The sequence below is a fragment of the Raphanus sativus genome, chromosome 3 (genome assembly GCF_000801105.2).
Source record: "Raphanus sativus cultivar WK10039 chromosome 3, ASM80110v3, whole genome shotgun sequence".
In the NCBI taxonomy this organism is placed as follows: domain Eukaryota; kingdom Viridiplantae; phylum Streptophyta; class Magnoliopsida; order Brassicales; family Brassicaceae; genus Raphanus; species Raphanus sativus.
The window spans coordinates 7,030,277-7,051,104 of NC_079513.1; the positions used below are offsets into that span (position 1 = coordinate 7,030,277).

Here is a 20,828-nt window from a genome sequence, read left to right on the forward strand (position 1 = left end):
CCGATGGATGTGTTTCGCCAAATTCAATCTTAGCCATTCTTTTTAATTGCACACGGATTAATCCTATACCATTGATTCGTGTTGGTAACTTTGATCTGAGCCGTTCTTTTCTGAACCAATAAGGAGCAACTACTAAGATTGCACTCGGATTAATCATAGACCGTCCGATTGCTCTCCAAATCTTTGATCACAGCCGTTCATTTTTTTCTGTCTCTGTTTGCAGTTGGAAAATTTCAGAACACAACATCTCTCTTTCTGTTTCTGTCTCGCGAGCTTTGACCTAAACAAACCCTAAAGAAAGCTAAGATCGAACCAGCCGTTCCTGTATTCGCAAATGGATAAGACGTGGATTTGGCTTCCAAGGTATAACTTACAATCTCTCGATCTCACTTGTACTCGCCGATTAAAAGAAAGCTAACTTATTTTGTCTGATTCTTGTAGGAATAGCCACGAGTATTCAGAAGGAGCAACTAATTTCGTGAATTCGTCAGCAAGAAGATTGGGAAGTCTTCTTGAAATGCTATGCCCTTGTAGAGACTGCCGCAATCTGAGCCATCAGTCACTGGATAAAATTGTGGAGCATTTGGTGATTAGGGGTATGGATAAGAAGTATAAGAGTTCTCGTTGGAGTATTCATGGTGAAAAAAGAGATTCTGCAGAAGACAGTGTACTTCAATGTGAAACAGAGGCATTTGATTTGTTTAAGACAGCATTCTCCATGGACGAAGGTGGTCCAAACCCGACAACTGACAACGAAGATGATGAAGCACCAGAGGAACTTGAGTTTACAAAAAAGCTAAGAGATGCTCAAACGCCATTATACTCGGGTTGTCTCAAGCACACAAAGGTTTCAGCTATCATGGGACTTTACAGATTCAAGGTTAAAAGTGGTGTGTCGGAGAACTACTTTGATCAGCTGTTGGTTTTACTTGAGGATTTGCTACCTGAAGACAATGTTCTTCCCAAGAGTTTAGCTGCAATCAAGAAATTTCTGAAGATCTTTGGGTTCGGCTACGACAATATCCATGCTTGCAAGAATGATTGCATACTGTATAGGAAGGAGTACGAGAACCTACAAAGCTGTCCAAGATGCAAAGTTTCAAGATGGGAAATGGATAAGCACAGTAATGAGATAAAGGTGGGGATTCCGGCAAAGGTCCTAAGATATTTTCCAATCAAGGACAGGTTTAGGAGGATGTTTAGATCAAAGAGGATGGCTGAAGATCTGCGTTGGCACTATACCAATGCCACTGAAGACGGTACAATGCGGCACCCCGTTGATTCTATCTCTTGGGCACAAGTGAATGCTAAATGGCCAGACTTTGCTGCTGATCCACGGAATCTTCGACTTGGGATTTCCACAGATGGGATGAACCCTTTCTCCATGCAAAGCACCAATCACAGCACATGGCCAGTGTTGTTAGTGAACTATAACACGCCTCCAACCATGTGTATGAAGGCTGAGAATATAATGTTGACTTTGTTGATCCCTGGTCCTACTGCTCCTGGTAATAACATAGATGTTTACCTAGCACCACTGATAGACGATCTAAAAGATTTGTGGGCTGAGGGTATTGAAGTGTATGACTCATTTGCGAAGGAGAATTTTAATCTCAGAGCCTTGCTGCTTTGGAGTATCAGTGACTATCCAGCCTTAGGAACACTGTCTGGATGTAAAGTAAAGGGGAAACAAGCCTGCAATGTATGCGGAAAGGATACACCTGCAAGGTGGCTTAAGTTTAGCCGCAAGTTTGTCTACATGGGTAACAGAAGGAGACTACCGCCTGGCCATCGTTACAGATATAAAAAAGCTTGGTTTGACAACACTGTGGAGGAAGTGAATGCGAATAGGATACAAACAGGCGCTGAGATATATGAAACACTACAAGCTTTTACGAATGATTTTGGTAGACCTCTAGAGAAGGAAAAAAAAAGGAAAAGACTAGAGTTGGAAGATGATGAGAGGGTAGTGGAAGAAGAGTGTGATGAATCAAATGAACTATGGCGGTGGAAGAAGAGATCAATATTCTTTGATCTACCTTACTGGAAGGTAAAGTATAGTAACTGACTTATATTATGTGATTGTTGTATATGAATATGCCTAACAGTTTCTTGTTTAATGTGTTAGGAGTTACCTGTTCGTCACAATATTGATGTTATGCACGTAGAAAAGAATGTGTCTGATGCTATATTGTCTCTGTTGATGCAAAGTGCGAAGTCAAAAGATGGGTTGAAAGCAAGAAAAGACTTAGAAGATATTGGAATCAGAAAGCACTTGCACACAGAGGTGAGGGGAAAGAAAACATACTTACCTCCTGCTGCCTACTGGTTATCGAAGAAAGAGAAGACCATTTTTTGCCAAAGGTTAGCTAAGTTTAGAGGTCCTGATGGTTATTGTGGTAATATTGCGAATTGTGTTTCAGTTAACCCTCCAAATATTGGTAGTTTAAAGTCGCATGATCATCATGTCCTAGTACAGAACTTGTTACCAGCTGCATTAAGAGGGTTGTTACATAGGGGTCCTAGGATAGCCATAAATAGATTATGCAGTTACTTCAATAGGTTGTGTCAGCGCATCATTGACCCAGAGAAACTTATATCCATGGAAACAGAGTTTGTGGAAACAATGTGTCAGCTGGAGCGCTTCTTCCCTCCAGCCCTTTTTGATATCATGTTTCACCTACCAATACATCTATCAAAAGAGGCACGCTTGGGAGGACCAGTTCACTTCCGCTGGATGTATCCCTTTGAAAGGTTTGATTAACTCATTTGCTTTAATATATGCACTTTCCGCAATGATGTTTGACTTATATTCATATTTCCTGAGTTATAGGTACATGAAAACACTAAAGGCTTTTGTGAAGAATTATGCAAGGCCAGAAGCATGTATGGCTGAGGCGTATTTGGCTGGAGAATGCGTTGCATTCTGTTTAGAGTTCCTTAAAGATTCAGTACCAGTTCAAGAAGCAGTTAATCGTAATGAAGATGTCGAGACTGACACAATGGTGGTTGAAGGCCGACCTCTGCAGAAGGGTATAGAGGTTACCCTTTCAGATAAAGATAGAGACATTGCACATCGCTATGTGCTAATGAACATGGCATCTTTGGATCCATTTCTTGAGTAAGTAATTCTCTATGTTTCTTCTACTAGTTTTACTCATAAGTTCATTTTCATATACTGTTGTTTAATTTAAAATCAGGATGCATTTGGAAGAGTTGCAAGCAAAGGATGCTCGATTGGCTAGAAATGAAACTTTGTTATGGAAATACCATACTGACCACTTTGCAGAATGGCTTAAAAATAAGGTTTCAAACTCCATATTCTTTTCTTGATTATTTTGATGACTGGTTAGCTTGTATCATGATGCCTGGTTAGCTTGTATCTTGAAGAACATGTCCAGATTTTAGTGAATTGATGTCTGAGTAGCTTATAGCTTGATGAACTGTCTGGATTTTTAGTATTTTGATGACTGGTTAGCTTGTAGATTGATGATTGGTTTTCTGGTATATATTATCATGTTTTGATTATAATTCAAGTACCTCGGCTTGATGATCATGCTCTGATTTCCTGTCGCAGATTCATTCAGACTCAACAGATAGTCATTCTAAGGAGATAAGGTGGTTGGCATTTGGGCCAAGAAATGTTGCTTTAGCACATAAAGGATTCATCATCAATGGCCAACGGTTTCATACTGATGCGGTCAAGCTGAAGACACAAAACAGTGGAGTAACTTATGAAGCCTTTAGCATGTGTAGATCAAGTGCTCGAGATATGAGACAGGTCGCGGATATGATTACATACTATGGAGTGATAAAGGAGATTTTGGTCATCGACTATCACATGTTCAAAGTGCCACTCTTTAGATGCAACTGGGCAAACACAGCGAATGGTGTGAAGGAAGAAGATGGCTTCACTCTTGTTAACCTTCATATGAACCAAGCAGCCTATTTGAAAGATCCATTCATTCTACCTTCTCAAGCAAAACAGGTTTTCTACTCTAGGGAGGATGATGCTTCAAATTGGTATGTTGTTATGAGAGCACCACCTAGAGGTTATCATGAGTTGGAAACAGAAGAGGATTTAGGTGGTGCTCCTTTACCTGTCCAAGAAGTTGATGATATGGGTGATGAAGCTTCAGATGATGATAGTGTTTATGTTAGGGATGATTGTGAAGGTTTATTAGTGGTAGATTAATAGGTTGTGTGATGGTTTGTATAATTGTGATAATGTTGTGTTATGGAATTTAAATAATTATACTATTTTTTGGTTTTTCAATAATTTAAATTTTTTTATTTCATATTTCGAAATTCATTATTAAAACAAATCAATTCACTAATTATTATTAATTAATTTCCGGATAATTAAAAAACTAATTAATAACACGAAACATTTGCTATCTTTGCTATTGGGAAAATCAAATTATTAGGTTATAATAACATTTGTCAAACGTTATTATAAATATTAACAATTGCATTAAAAAAAAGCGCTATTGTTATAAACTTAATAATAGCACAAAGGAAAACCGCTATTAAAAGGGTCGGACCTTTTATAACGGGCGATGTCAGAGCGTCCAAGGAAGCGCTATTAAATATGAATCATAGCGCTTTTCGGGCGCTATTACTACCCACATTTCCTGTAGTGAATCTATCCCTTTTAGCTTTGTGTGCCGATCAAGCACAACATTCTTCTGGTTCAACAACGATGTTCCCCACCTGGAAACTTCCACGCCAATTGTGCTTTTCTCCCCCACGAGATGTGCACCACACCATGCTTTTTCCCCCATGAGATATGCATTCTCTTGACTTCACTTGACCAGAACGTCACCATTCTTCCCCTGCTTGATTGCATACTAAGCTAAAATAGATGCTTAGATGTCAAGTCCTTCAGACAAATCCGTCTGCTACTCCATGCGTAATCATGATACAGCCTCTGCTGCAGCGGAATAGATTACAAGTACTGCATCACGATCTGACGCACATGTCGAGCTACCTCTCGACCCACTTCTGTTGAGGACCTGGCTTTCTTCATGCGTCGTCTCCTTGACCATGAGCCCTTCCTCAACCACCCCGAGTGCACCCTGCACTTGTTGCTATAGCCTTGGATTGATTTTGCTATCACCCTCCTGAAGATCATCTCGCATCACTTCCTGACGCACTTCGATCTTCTTCCCCTTTGTGCTATGGACAACTCCGTGTCCTTACTCCAGACTTGATGCTTCTTGATCTTCCTCAAGATCACTCTTACCAGAGCTGCATCCATCTTCTGATGTATCTTCCTTGATCTCATCAAGTAAGCCACTCTTGGCTACAAACACCTCTTCAACCCTCTTGGGTTTAGTGAACGACTTATTCACCAGACTTGATGCTTCTTGATCTTCCTCAAGATCACTCCTACCAGAGCTGCATCCATCTTCTGATGTATCTTCCTTGATCTCATCAAGTAAGACACTCTTGGCTACAAACACCTCTTCAACCCTCTTGGGTTTAGTGAACGACTTATTCACCTTCTTGGCCATGTTTTTGCTCTTCTCACGAGCAAAACATTCCACCTTCTTGTGTTCAACCTTTCCACAGAACTAGCAGCACATCTGATGTGTTTTCTTGGTTCGCTTGACACAGTTGCTGACGCACCAATCAGCCTCCTTCCTTGTACCAGCTGCACACCCATGCTTCAGACCCTCCTGTCTGGACTTCATGTTGCTGCACTGATGAACCACCTTCGGCTTGTTACTCACAGCCACGCGCTGTAGAACTTTCTGCCGCACTCCGTGTCGTACGTCCCGACACACTTTCTGACAAGCTTCTTTGGCTCCACTTTTTGATGTGCTCCCTCGCACAAAATGTGGCAGCCCCTTCTGTTGAACTTCTCCAATAGCAACTTTCCTCAGCTTGCTAACTTCCTGCTCAAGAGACTCATACTTCTCATTCACAGCCATAAGTTCTTCACGAAGTTCTTCAAGCAGCTCGTTCTGCTTCTGAGCCATATCCTCCAATCTTAGATTCTGATCCTTGACCCTTAACCACTTATTAAGCAGCACTTGATACTCCTCATCATATGTACTGAGATCTGAATTAGAGGATTCACTAGATCCCTCCTTGCGTGCACCAAATGCAACAAGGTTCACCTTTCCATCTTCTTCAGACTCTGAATCATCAGACGACTGCAATGAACTACTTTTTCTCTTCTTTGAGTTTGGACATTCACGTCGTGTGTGTCCAACACCTCTACACTCAGAGCACTTGAGCTCTCTTCGGTGTACCACCGGACAGTCAGCCCTTATATGACCAACTCCTTCACACTCGTAGCACTTGAGACGTTCTCTCCTTCTGCTACTGTCACGACCACCTCCCTGGTGTCCATACTGATTCCTCCCACCCGAGGAATTCATGAACTTACCAAAATATTTGGCCAATATACCCATGACATCTTCAAGATTTACAGAGCCATCACCACCTTTATCAGCTACAAGGGCTATACTCCCTGGCGTACCTCCTGATGTACCGACCGAGCTACTGCCCCCCTCCATCTTTTCCGCCTTCAGTATACCCACTACCTTGTCAAACTTGAGCTCATCCGTGTTTGCAGTCATATTCAAGACCGCCTTGTGAGCTCCAAACCTCCCTGGAAGACAGCATAGTAACTTCTTCACTAGCTTCTTCTCCTTGTACTTCTTTCCAAGTACACATGCTTCATGCGCCATAGCACTGAGTTTGGCACTGAAGCTCGCCACAATATCTGCATCTGACCACCTGAGATTCTCAAACTGCGACCCAAGATGATCCGGACGTGTCCCAACGCCTTTGCATTAAATTTTGATGCATTGCGCTTTGCCTCTAACCAATCTTCCTTTGGCTTAGGCTTCTTCCCATCTGATGTGACTATGGTAGGCTCCTCCTAACCAGTCTCCACAGCTGTCCACGCATCTTCATTGATTCCTCGAATCAACTGCTTCATGCGACCCTTCCAATGACCATACTGGTCCGCATTCAACATGATTGTCTTCTGAACATAAACAATCGTGTCCATCTTCACCTCTAAGATCACACCAGTAACTTAGGTGACCCGCTCTGATACCACTTGTTAGTGCAAAGATGACACAACAATAGTAATACAGAAGGTAAACCAAGAGAGACAAAATACACAAGCACACACCAATAGCTTTATTAGAAATCGCCTTGTACACTCAGTTACAAGATCTGCTTAATCAGCCTCGCTAGCCTGTTAACACCCTAACAGCTGCTACTGAAAGATTTCTAAGCTACCCGCTTATGTCTCTCTACCGTCAAGTACTTCAGCCCCTACTTCAGCACGACCCAGAACACTTCCAAGTGCTTCTCTCTCTCTATAAGATCAGCCTTTGTGTCTCTGTCTCTCTAGAGACGACCCCATAGCTATCTTATATTAGTCTCCACGTTCCCGAAACCCTGAACCACAATATGAACATCTTCCATATCAATAAGTGCAACTTTTCTTTTCTTGGAATGCACTTATTCCTCTTCATTTAAATCATAAACTTACTCGCCAAGTTTATTCCTCTTTGCCTTTTCTCCAAGATACACGCTTGCTCTCCAAGTTTACACGACTCTAGTTCAGCACCTTGACTCCACATGGTCTTCACCACTCAACACGACGTGTGCTTCAGCAACTACGTCAACAACTACTTCAGGGCAGACATCTTTACATCAACACACTTGAATACATGTTTTTTTTTTAATAATAATAGTAGGTTCATATTCCTTATCATAAGAAACCACATCTACTAATGGGGATCATAACTTAAGACATCGAGTGTTTGCATTGCACAAAGAGGTAGAAGCAATAAGATGGGTTAGAATATATTTCAACATTCAAATTGTCAACACTTTGAGACAGATTGTAAGGGGTCTGATTGCAATGCTAAAAGAACCACAAGTTTGACCGAACTTCGGAACGGAATTAGAAATGATTCAGACTCTTCAGATATGTTATTCAGACTTCAAGATTTTCGATATTTCAAGAGAGCAAAATGGTATTGACGATTCTTTAGCTAAGAATGCTTATTCTTTCCTTAGAGTTTTTTGTTACATCGGTTACTCTATTTCGGTCTGATTATCTAAACTTATCACGAGGAAACACATCTAGCACACTCTTGTAGTCACCAAGAGAAGTTGTACTAGTGTAAGTATTGTTCCCATGTTGTAATGTATTTGTCTAATGTTCTCCAACACTAAATCTGTATAAACAACGAAAGCATGGTCAATCGGTCTCCGAAGGTACTTATTTTAATTCTTCTCATTATTATCAGGGTAGAGACAGCTGAGTCATGAGAGTTTTGAAAATATCAAAGGCGGCGACAAATAGAAAGTTACAAAATAAGTATATCCTTTCTTGCAAAAGTAAAAGTCATTACGGTGACAGCCGCCACTCATTACCATCCCATTATTTCAACGTTCTTACGTCGACCGAAGGAAGTACGCATTACTTGTATATTAAAAAAATTTCATCTCTACTCTATGTTTTACTATAAAACAGAATAAAAATTAAATAGTAAACATAAATAATTTATCTGAACCCCATCCGAAACCGATCTAAAACCAACTGGTTCGAATCGATCCGGGTAAAGATAAATTGATCTATTAAATATATTTGTCCAGGATCCGCGAGCACAACTTCGGATACAGATCCTATCTGAGACCTGATCGAGTTTCTAAAATTAAAAAAAAAAAATTTATTGTGTATATTGTTATATTGGGATTTTCAGTTTATTTTGGTATTACATATATTTTTATAAGTTTTTAGTTTCATTTATTTGGTTATAGATTCCGGTAAAAAAAAACTTTTGTAAATATAATTCAGGTGTGAAGGTAAAATTGCGTGTACTTTGGATCTTAAAATCAGAATTCAAATAAAATTTCAGGTATTTTATGAGTAGTAGTTAAACATTCTCATAACTTTGTTGGTTTCAGGTATTTTCAGGTCTTCCGGTTTAGTTTGGGTACTTTGGATCCAGTTTGGATTCTAAATATCAAAACCGATCCAAACCTGAAATATAGCCAAAAATCATTGGTATTTCACAGGTTTTCTAAATCAGCACCTGGTGAAAATGCCATTTCCTTCTTTTGTGAAAAGTTTGTCAAAATCCCAATTTGTAAAGGAATAATTCCTTGGGTGATAAATAATATCTCACCACTAGGCTGAAAATATATTCCTCAAGTTTGTGTAGTGATACTTCAAACACATGTTCAACCGAGCTACAAAAACTTCCATTATAGAGGAACCAAGTCATACTTCATGTTCGAGTCCTCCAAGTTGCAAAAGGAGGAACCACTCGATCGGAGAGGAATATGAATACTTCTCTTCTTTCTTTTGCACGACGGGGGCTAATAATTCCAAATTTCAACAGGAACCTTGCTATAAAAAATAAAAATAAATGATTATTTTTAGATTCCCGGTAAATTCTCAGTAGTGATCAATATAAATAGATGGAAGATCAAGATTGGAGATATTAGAATCACACGATCAAATCTTTTGATGTAAGTATTCATAGTGAGAAAGTAGGAAACATAAAATGAAAATATCTTGCTTATCCTTGGTCGTTTCGGTATCTAACCTGGACCACTTCGGTGGAGTCAAGATACTCGGTTTACAAAAAAAAAGAAAAAATCAATTGACATTATAAACTCAAGATAATTGTTTACAGCAAAAATACCCACTTATAAGATTGTCTTTTCTTTTATTTTACTTTTCTTCATTTCGCTTAAGAAAATAACTATTAATGTGTAAAAATATTAGAGTTTTAAGTATATAAGTGGGTTTTATTAAATTTTATCATAAATATTGTGATTCAAATCTGATTATAAAATTCAAATTTTATTTTGATATCTTATAAAACAAATATATTATTTAGACAGAAACATAAAAGAATACTCTGTTTTTTATAAAATCAGAATTACAAAGAATCTGGTTACTGAAACATAAAAGAAATTAGATAGGGTAAATGCGAAATTTTTATAAGAGATTTTGTTAGTTGTGATTTTCACGCATTAAAAAGTGAATATACTTTCGATTTTTTCAAAATTCATTCATTTTATAAAATATTTTATATCATTCCTTGCTATACCACTCCTTCTATCAACAAAATAATAATAAATATATTTAATATATTTTCATCTAATTATATATTGTGGTGTTCTGTTCTTTTCAAGATACCTAGGATTTCTTTGAGTCAGTTAAAAGAAAAATATTATCGACATAAATATTATGAACATTTATTTTGATAATATCCTATAAAATTTATAACATTTATTTGAAAAATGAGTTGTAATTTAAATTTTTAGAAACACCATTCCTATATATATAGAAACCAAACGTTCTCTAGATAGAATCTATCTTATTAAAATGCCAATACCTTAAAATTTCGTAAATGTTTTGGTATAAATATTTTAGTTAGTTAATGAAAACTATAATCTAGATATTTAGAAATACTGATTTATGATACCAAAATGTGAAATAAAAAGAAAATAAAGAAAATAGTCATAGTCTAGGACTCAGATATTTAACAAAGAAAAATAGTCATAGTTTATGGCTGTTTTACATATATATCCTACGGTGATCAAATTTAATTACGTAGATGGTATAGGACCAGTTTCTGCCAACATACATCTGACCTTGTTCATGATTGTCAAATTCATTCATTCTGCAACACCGTTCTGTTGTGGAGTGTATGAACATGTTGTGTGCCTCTTAATCCCTGACTCCTTACACAAACCATCAAATGCTTTGTTACAAAACTCGAGGTCATTATCCGTTCTTAAACACTTCACCTTCTTCCCAGTCTGCATCTCCACCAGTTGTTTCCATTCTTTAAATTTCTCAAACGCTTCACCCTTCATTCTCAAGAAACTAATCCACACCTTCCTTGAATAATCATCAATAAAGGTGATGAAATATTTGCATCCTTCTAAGCTTTCTTCAACCCCTGAAAAACCCCACAGATCAGAATGAATATATTCAAGAACCCCATTCGATTTATGCTTACCAACCTTGAAACTTTGCTTTTGAGAATTTTCCAACACATATTCTTCACAAAATTCTATTGTATGAACTTCACTTCCATCTAAATAGCCTTCTTTAACCAGAACGTTCATACATTTCAAACCCATGTGTTCAAGACGTGTATGCCATAACTGCGCTTTATCAACCTCGGGTCTTGCAACAGCTGCAACATTTTTCTCCACTGATCCATCTAGGAAGTATAACCCTTCCTTGTATTTACCAGACAAAACCTTCTTCCCATTTCTGTAGAACGTCACTCGAAAATCAGATCCTTCGTAGTTGCATCCACTCTTTTCTAACTGACCATACGAGATTAGGTTCCTCCGTATTGATGGCATATATCTCACATTAGTTAGAATCACTGCAGAGTCGTCTGGGTTCACTATTTTAACCTTTCCAATGCCTTTACTTCACTATGAGTATTGTTGCCCATCAGAACTTTTCCACCATCTACTTCCTCAAAATCAAACAATGAGTTCTTGTCAGGTGTTATGTGAATCGTACACCCTGAGTCTAATACCCATTCATGTTTAGTGTCATGAACACTCGCATTTAAGATCATAGGCTCGTTTGGTTGAACTACATTTGCTGCTTGATTCTTCTGATAGTTATCTTTCCTTTCTGGGCAATCTTTCTTATAGTGACCTTCTTTCCCGCATGACCAGCATTCACGGGTCTTTGACTGACTCTGAGATTTCTGACCTTTCTTGAATCTGTTCCCACTGCTCTTGCTTCTATTTCTAGAACCTGAGCTACCTTGACGCTTACTCTGACGTCCCCGTTCTACAATCAAACCCTCTGCTCCAGACTTCCCTTTCCCTAGCAATCCCTTCTCCTTCAGTTATGCTTCTTTCGCGTACGCTGATGTAGTAACCTCTTTAACCGTCAGTGTATCCTTCCCAGCTCCATACATCAGAGTATGAACCAAGTGATCATACTGAGGAGGAAGACTCATGAGTATCTGAATAGCTTGATCTTCATCTGACACTGTAATATTCAAGCTAGCAAGATCATCAATCAGCTTTAGAAAGGAGTCTAGGTTCTCTTCAATGCTTTTCTCAGCTTGCATCTTGAAACTTGCAAAACTCTGCTTTAGGTAGATTCGATTTGGGAGAGTCTTTGTCTGATAGTCCGCTTCAAGAGCCTTCCAAACATCCCTAGCCGTCTGTTCCCTCATAACTTTCCTTAGGACTATGTTCGAAAGACTTTAGCATATTAGATTTCTAGCTCTTTTATCCTTCTCCTTAGCCTTCGGATCCTTCTCTTCATCCTTAACTTCCACAAACCAAAATCCCCTTTACCATCGAATATCTCCATCTTGAACTTCGTAACCGCCTCCATGGTGATACTCCGACGATGATAACTCAATCAAAAAACAAACAACAGATCGTTGGTGCCTTCGATCGCTTAACAACGATCAGATCCGAAAACCTCCCTGCACACTAACCGTGCTCTGATACCACTTGTCAAGAATCAATATCGCAAGTCTCAAGCTAGTTCTCACTTCAATCGATTCTTATACGTTTGTTTGTTAGAGTTGATTTAGGTTTTTTTGTAGCTTAGAGATTGTACAAAGACAATTGTTTACCCAGACTTCGTTTCCTACTATCTGGAGAGAGATCCAAACTCTCAAGCATTCACTAGATCATATGTGTTGATACAGATGACAAAAAGCTTACAACATTTCCTTGTATTCAGGTTTACTTGACACATAAATAACTGGAATCAAGCGCTGTATCTGAAAATGCACCATCAGCAATCAGAGTCGTGAGAGAAGATCAGGTCAGCTCCTCCACCGTCGCTCTTCCGTCTCTTCTCTCTCGCTTAGCTCTCTTTCACCTCTGTATCTGATCTTGATCTCAGCTCAAAGTCTAACTGACTTTTCTTATCCTTTCAGGTTATGAAGACGATGCCTTTCTCCAAAACGATGCCGTCTCATTTAGTCCCGTCGAAGCCTCATATTGTCTACCAAAGTGATCCGTTACTGGCCCAAACCCAAAAGCCCATTTGATGTCTGACAACCTTTAGCTCACATTTTTTTTTGCATCAAAAGGCTATTCTATTACTCAAACTTGAGGTGGTCTAGGTAACCAGACCGGAATAGAACAACCAAAGTAACAAAGAGATCTATGAAAATTGCGAGCAGTCCTAGCTAACAAATCAGCTGTCATATTTTGTGTCCTTGGGATGTAGATGATCTCAAACTCCGGGAAGCACATCTTGAGGGTTTGAATTGCTTCCAACTCCGTAGAAAGTTTCGGCCAGGCCTGAGGATCCGATAGCATTGCTATTATGTCCTTGCAGTCTGTACCAAATCTCTGGCAGTTAGATTGTTGTAACATTGCTTCCATAGCCCATTTTAACGCTTCCAATTCTGAATGAACTGGCGACTCTTCTCTGCATGTTTCTTAATCCCATGAGCTGTATCTTTCCCAAGCTGTTCTTCCAAGCCCATCCGATTCTACTGAATTGTGTTGTAGAGGTCCATAAACCATCCACCAGACATATTTCACGCAAGCTTAAGGCTTGTGTTTCTTGTTAATTTTGAATTCGTGGAGAAGTTGGTATAACTGCATTAGCATTATGCCATACCTGACATTCACTTTATGCATACCTTTAGCTCACATTAACGACCAAGAATCCACATTAATTATAATAATTTAAAAGCACAGTTACATAACTCCATGGAGATGGACCAAACAATCCAAGAGAAAAGGTAGGTAAACAATGTTGACCTTGTTTTTCACAAGATCAACAACAACAATAAAAGAAACACAAAAATGACTATGGCTGTACGGACAAATGTATGCAGCTAGATAACTTGCTATGGTCTTCAGGATTAAGAATTCCGAGGTAAAGTTCTCTGCACCCACTTTCCTTCAAGAAGAATATATGGCTTATGGAGAACACATGAAAAGCTACACTTTTTGTTTTGTGGATACAAATTTATCCTCACAATCTTCCAAGTCGTTGAGATTTTTTATACGAAGAAATGTTGATAATGAAAATCATATGTTAACATAGACTTCTCCCTAACTCTAATCCAATACTTGTAATTTTCCTTGTCTTACGGACACAGTTAGCCTCGTGCTGTAACTATTGACTAGAGACCAGACTGTTCCAAGTAGTTGACTAGGGATCAAAAGTGTAAAGAGACATTTCCATACTGGTCTTATCACATACACTATTTGTTTTGAATACAAGCTTAATCTAGAGAATGACATCACAACATTAATTGGGTAAGAAAAATAAACATATTAGTTACAACATTTACAGAAAATATGTCTCTACCGAGCATCATATGCCAAATGTGGATCGAAAAAGGTACTTATAAAAGCAATCTTTTAGGTGATTAGTTTGGATATTTGATACTGATCTCCACAATATTTTCTCAGTATTCTTTTCCTATGGAGACAAAGACATAACGTCATTCTCTCTATTTTGGCAAAGCAAAGATATCTTTGCCAACTGGCAATATACCTCATGACCTCAAATCCTCCTTTATAAAGAGCAAGGACTACATCTGTGCAACATATCCTTTCTTTCATATAAGTTATTACTAGAGAAAATACACCAACCTTTTTCACAATGGCATCAAACTCAATGTCTTCTTATGGATCTGGCTCATGGACTGTTAAGCAGAACAAAGCCTTTGAGCGTGCTCTAGCAACCTATGACCAAGACACTCGTGACCGTTGGTATAATGTTGCTAGAGCTGTTGGTGGAACAACACCTGATGAAGCTAAGAGACAATATGATCTTCTGGTACGTGACATCGAAATCATCGAGAATGGGCATGTACCATTCCCTAACTACACGACTACTGGAGGCAGAACCAAAGGCAGGCTGCGTGATGAGGAAAAAAGGTATTGTTATTCTTTTGCAATCTAATTCAAAACATTTTGTGATAATTACAATAAATCAACATTGTTTATATCCCTAATAGCCCGCTTATTTCCATTTTAAAATACGTCTACAAACAAGCTTACATATGCATGCGTCATGATAATATACACCAAATCAAACATAAAAGGGCATGTCTGTTTCAGAAGAAATCATCGTTTACTTTACAAAGATTCTCTTACTTCTTATGCTAAGCAATGTGAGTCTCTAAATCTTCCAAGTGTTTCCTTCTCAGTGCCTCCTTAGGCTTTGTAAAAAAAACCAGACAACTAAAAGCACCCAAAATATTTTTATGCCTATAAATTAATAATCATTCCGGCCTTCTCAGTTTGGTATGTAATATTTACTTATTCCGATCCCACATCTTGCCCAAGAAGGTTCGGGAAAAAAAACGAAACCTATTCATCATGAAACAAATAAGTACTATATTTAAGGAAAAGAAAACGAAGCTTTCTATTTAAACAAACAAATGTAATTTTGCCCCAAAAAAAACACGATGTACAAGCAAAATCAATGTAACAAGTTTATTTTAATTCCCTCATTTACTTTTGGCAGGATGAGAAACATGAAGCTGCAGTAAAACAAGAAGCAACAAAGCCTAAACTATTTATGAGCCAAAAAGAAAACTAGGCATATCATCAGTTTCAACAAAGTCTGACGAGTTTATGTTTGTATATTTACTTCCCATGTTTTCTCCAGCCTTAGAATCTACTACTAGCTAGGGTTCTTCGTAATGGGAAAGCAAATTGTCTGAATCAATTAAATGTTGATCAATATAATAATAATTATTATTATTTTATTTTTATTATTATTTATTATAGAGCTTTTTACAATGCAGGTCACTTTTGAATTTATTATTTCATCATAAGTCACATATTGCTATACATACACTTTTTTCCAACTAAATCTAATATTTTATTAATAAATTACTAAAGACAGCTAACTAAAGAACCTTTCTAACTAAATGATTTTTTTAATATATATTTTCCCTCTTTCATCATCTCTCTCTTTCTCCTTTCTTTCAAAACCACCGTTTGAAATCCAGAAAAAATTCTTTTCTTTTGTTAAAATCCTGAAAACTATTTGCAATACAAAAAACTATGCTCTTCTTCAATTTGCTTCTTGGTCCTCTGCCACTGGTAATTTCAAGCAAGTTCAATTACCAAGCTGTGGTGGTTTATCTGAATCTAAGTGTATACCTTCATACAAAACCAGACAGAGAAATCTGATGTAGTTTCGCCGCCGGCTCGATCTCTAGCTCCGTTTCCAAACTCTTCCTTCGCGGCGAATATGATATCAGTCACCACTGCATCGTCACTGTATGCGGTGTCGCATCTCATCTTCCTCCGCGTGACTTCTCCAACCGTCGGTGTCAAACTTTGAAGGGATCCATTCCTGAACAAAGTTTCTTATATTTGTACAACTGGTCCTTTAGCTTTTGACTATTTACAAATTGACCCTAAAAGTTGCAGATTTGCACATTTGCATTTCAATTAGGAAGATTAGTAGGAAAATGCAATCCAATCTAAAATGAAAAGCTAAAACCATGAAAAATTAATATCGTTTAAATATTAGCCATATGTATGATGATTCATGTATATTTATATGTACATGAATCAATGTACATCCAGTTTTTATTATCCACATGTACAATAATTTATACGTACACGAGTTGGTTTGTGCAAGATTCACATGTATATCTGATAAATTTGTTAGATATATTTGTAATTTGCAATATATGGACCAGAGAAAATATTAATCGAAGTGTACATATATTTTCAATGTCCACATATACAATATTTCACAAAACATCTCATGTATACCGATTCAACTTATTATAAATCACTAAAATCATAAGATAATGTCATGTTTCCAAATGCCCATGTGCACCATTTCTACAAAATGTTTGTAATTTCAAATGCAGACACAAAATTTTGATTTGTGAATAATATGACATGATATTTAATATAATTCTCCAAGAATTTGAGTTGTTTTGTGAAAGGGAAAATTGGTTCGAAGAAATCGCTAATTTACCATTAGAAAATGTAACACTCTTAAAATAATAGTTAGATAGACATTATAAATAAGATTACCAATGGAGTATACATGTGAGTCTGTGTACATATGTACACATGTACTAGTTTACAAGTGTACAAAGCTTACAAAGGTACATGTCTACAGTTTTACATGTGTACATCGTATATTAATAAAGTAATGTATCATGAAACCATGTTTGCCCGTGAAATACCTAAACGCATGTTTTCCGTCAAAACACTAAAATCGCATTTTCCAACAAAAAATTGTTTTACCTCTACTTCTTAATTTAAAAAGCTCAAACGCGTACACATATGTTTCATTGTTCATATGTACAATATTTCACAGAAATTCTTATGTACACCAGTTCACTTGTACACCGAATATGTTTCATCAACTAAAATTGTCTAGAATAAACACGATTGATTCATCTGAGGTTCATGCGAAAAGTAAGTGATATAGTTATTGGGGTCAATCTGCATATATAAGAAGTATTGGGATAAAAATTGAATGATACAAAAGCTAAGGGCTAGATGTGCAAAAACGCCAGAATTAACCATTGTTACTCTCGAGCTTTTCATGAAGGTTGAAGGGCGAGTCAGAGAGGAACATAATTCACAGTGATGATGATTCACGACGAGCAAGAAAGAATTAGACCACTATTAGAGATGCAGATTTGCATATCTTTTTTTTATTGATCAAACAGATTTACATATCTTAAAAAAAAAAAAAATCTTAAAAGATAAATAAAATAGTGAAGAAACAGAAATTTTAAAGAAACAGATATGCTATTACAGAGAAAAAGTGATACTGGGAGGAAGAAGATGAAGGTAAAGTTAGATGGGACCTACCTAATTTTAGTGGAGGTAATTGATATCACGTGTTACCTTTATTTAGTTAGTTTCTGAGTGAAAATAGATTAGTTAGAAATAAAGTGTCTGAGTAGTTGTAAGTGATCTATAGTGTAATTATAAACTAGAAAAAATTACATCTTGAGTCACTTTTTGACTTAATATGTCACTATAAGTCACTTTCTTCTCTTGACACACTTTCTCTAACTATTTCATACTTTCTTCCATTATTCTCTAACTAATTAGTTTCTTTGTAACAATCTTTAATAAATATATGTATATATATGTATATATATCAAAACAATCTTTAGTTGTACAAATATAAGAAACTTTGTTCAGGAATGGATCCCTTCAAAGTTTGACACCGACGGTTGGAGAAGTCACGCGGAGGAAGATGAGATGCGACACCGCATACAGTGACGATGCAGTGGTGACTGATATCATATTCGCCGCGAAGGAAGAGTTTGGAAACGGAGCTAGAGATCGAGCCGGCGGCGAAACTACATCAGATTTCTCTGTCTGGTTTTGTATGAAGGTATACACTTAGATTCAGATAAACCACCACAGCTTGGTAATTGAACTTGCTTGAAATTACCAGTGGCAGAGGACCAAGAAGCAAATTGAAGAAGAGCATAGTTTTTTGTATTGCAAATAGTTTTCAGGATTTTAACAAAAGAAAAGAATTTTTCTGGATTTTAAACGGTGGTTTTGAAAGAAAGGAGAAAGAGAGAGATGATGAAAGAGGGAAAATATATATTAAAAAAATCATTTAGTTAGAAAGGTTCTTTAGTTAGCTGTCTTTAGTAATTTATTAATAAAATATTAGATTTAGTTGGAAAAAGTGTATGTATAGCAATATGTGACTTATGATGAAATAATTAAATTCAAAAGTGACCTGCATTGTAAAAAGCAATTACATCTTGAGTCACTTTTTGACTTAATATGTCACTATAAGTCACTTTCTTCTCTTGACACACTTTCTCTAACTATTTCATACTTTCTTCCATTATTCTCTAACTAATTAGTTTCTTTGTAACAATCTTTAATAAATATTATGTATATATATCAAAACCTAGTTTCTCCTCTCTCATATATCGTTCTCCTCTCTCCCCTCTCCCCTTTCCCCTCTCCCCTCTCCTCATATCTCTTCTCTAGTATCTTATTTTCCCAATTATCAATGATGGTTCATATCTTTCTTTATTTCTCTCTCTTTTTCCCACTCTCAGATTCAGATCTGACTTCATGATTTGAATCCAATTTTTTTGGTAAAATTTGCCAAAATCATCACTGTTGCTCACCACCAATCTATCCGACATCGTGTTATCAGTTTAATCTTAGCTGTAGCGACTTTGCTTGTGTCAAAACCGAAGCTCCTCCGACAATAGAAACAATCATCTATTTTGCATCAAAACAGAGAAGAGAGAAAAGTTCAGAAATTTTGATTTATCTGTTTTACAGAAAGAGATATCTCTTGGGTTTTTGGTCATCTCACGAGATTTTACAAAGAACTCATGGTAAGTTTAGGTTTTTGTTTCTCTGTATTTTTTCCTACTAGCATGGAATTCATGTTTAAACCTTCTAAAGTTTCTCTCTTTGGGTTTAGATTTTGGGCAAATCGGCCAACATGATTGTAATGTCTATACTCTATATCACAGGGGTTTTTCTTTGACAGGTTCTTGCTTAATCTCATGGCATCTTCGTTGCAGATCCTTCAAAGGAGAGTGAGTTGGCTGGTTTTCTGGAGTCAGAATCTCTTGATTTGATATAGCAGAGAGATGGGCACATCATATGCAACTTGACATTGACCAGAACTCGAAAATATAGATGATCAATTTTTTCAGGTAACATCATCTTCTTGAGTTCAGTAGTATGTTATTCAGAAACAGAAGTAAAGAGTAAATTAAATGAACGAGATTTTGATAACCCTTTTATTGCTTTTGATATGTTTCAAGGACATTGCATTCTACTGTGCATTCTTCCATTTAAGCTCAGAAGATTGGGTGTGGGTCTTAGCGCAGAAGACATTGCGTTGATGAGCACATAGTTCTGCACCAAGACATAGAGGGATCCACAAGACTAATTTTTTTTCTCTGTTTCACGCGTGTCCACATGGTCCTTATGCTCAGTCTGCACTCAAAGTGCTTGCTCGTTATGGCATGAAAACTGGTCGCATTGGTCAAGAAGCAAATTCTTCATATACAATGTGTTTATGCAAATGTATATAAAAATTATCCAGTGTACACCTAAGCTTTTGTGAATTAATGTACATGTGGACTGTCAAAATTATGTGTAGCAAGTTTCACAAACGATTGGAATTTTTTATAAGAGTAGTGTTCTGTTTTGATAACCCCAACATGTACACATAATTATGGTATGAAAACTGGTCGCATTGGTAAAAGAAACAAATTCTATCATCTAGAATGTGTTTATGCAAAAGCTTTTGTGAATTAGTGTTCATGTGGAGAATCAAAATTATATGTACATGTGGACAATCAAAATTATGTGTACATGTTGACGTTATCAAAACAGAACACTATTTATATCTCTGAATGTGTTCTGAGATTCTCACCACCTTGTCTCCCTAAGGAATTGGAACACTGCTTCGTAATTCCTCTGCTCCTATCAAATCTTTTTATCTTATATGTTGTAGTGTCAATGTGGTTGTATCTTAATTTTCATGTTGTCCAGTTCTGGAACAATTTCTCCTTTATGGAGTGTAACCACCTTTAAGTTTTAATGAAATGTTGTGCACAGAAAAAGGTTTAGGTCTACACAGTCTTTGTAGTTGTACACACCCTTATAATTAAACATCCAAATATATTTAGGTGTACACGACCTTGTAGTTGTACATGTGTACATAAGCTAGCTGCAGTTCAATACCTCTTCGGTAGCACACCAAACACTGTCCACAGTTCGTACCTCTTTTGTGTACATCTCCTAGCCGGCGAACTGAACAGTTTTCTAAAGCAAGATCCAAGGATTCTAACCATCTCAGGCGTACCATA

At 37.1% G+C, this 20,828-nt stretch overlaps 2 protein-coding genes and 1 long non-coding RNA gene across 4 annotated transcripts; all 3 read left to right on the forward strand.

The window, feature by feature from the left end:
- The first annotated feature begins 334 nt into the window (after window positions 1-334).
- On the forward strand, window positions 335-4,195 carry LOC130509937 (uncharacterized). Its single transcript, XM_057006254.1, has 6 exons — window positions 335-363; window positions 442-2,050; window positions 2,129-2,754; window positions 2,834-3,121; window positions 3,201-3,306; window positions 3,578-4,195. The coding sequence occupies exons 1-6, from the start codon at window positions 335-337 to the stop codon at window positions 4,193-4,195; spliced, it is 3,276 nt and encodes a 1,091-aa protein (XP_056862234.1).
- A 10,392-nt stretch (window positions 4,196-14,587) lies between these two features.
- On the forward strand, window positions 14,588-15,709 carry LOC108831583 (protein RADIALIS-like 2). The gene is made up of 2 exons (XM_018605107.2): window positions 14,588-14,901; window positions 15,494-15,709. The coding sequence occupies exons 1-2, from the start codon at window positions 14,624-14,626 to the stop codon at window positions 15,516-15,518; spliced, it is 303 nt and encodes a 100-aa protein (XP_018460609.1). The 5' UTR covers window positions 14,588-14,623; the 3' UTR covers window positions 15,519-15,709.
- A 3,196-nt stretch (window positions 15,710-18,905) lies between these two features.
- On the forward strand, window positions 18,906-20,132 carry LOC108831582 (uncharacterized). 2 transcript variants are annotated; one of them, XR_001946399.2, is made up of 3 exons: window positions 18,906-19,337; window positions 19,496-19,664; window positions 19,776-20,132. It is a non-coding gene; the product is annotated as an uncharacterized LOC108831582 (long non-coding RNA). The 2 variants fall into 2 exon arrangements; XR_008943845.1 differs by having other exon boundaries at window positions 18,907-19,337; window positions 19,530-19,664.
- The last annotated feature ends 696 nt before the right edge of the window (window positions 20,133-20,828 follow it).

Excerpts from the sequence above, each read along its gene's own strand:
- LOC130509937 (XM_057006254.1), top strand. The coding sequence starts at position 335 with ATGGATAAGACGTGGATTTGGCTTCCAAG. Across the intron at positions 3,122-3,200 it reads TCTTTGGATCCATTTCTTGA|GATGCATTTGGAAGAGTTGC; the intron begins GTAAGTAATTCT and ends ATTTAAAATCAG. Across the intron at positions 3,307-3,577 it reads CAGAATGGCTTAAAAATAAG|ATTCATTCAGACTCAACAGA; the intron begins GTTTCAAACTCC and ends TTCCTGTCGCAG.
- LOC108831583 (XM_018605107.2), top strand. The coding sequence starts at position 14,624 with ATGGCATCAAACTCAATGTCTTCTTATGGATCTGGCTCATGGACTGTT. Across the intron at positions 14,902-15,493 it reads CTGCGTGATGAGGAAAAAAG|GATGAGAAACATGAAGCTGC; the intron begins GTATTGTTATTC and ends TACTTTTGGCAG.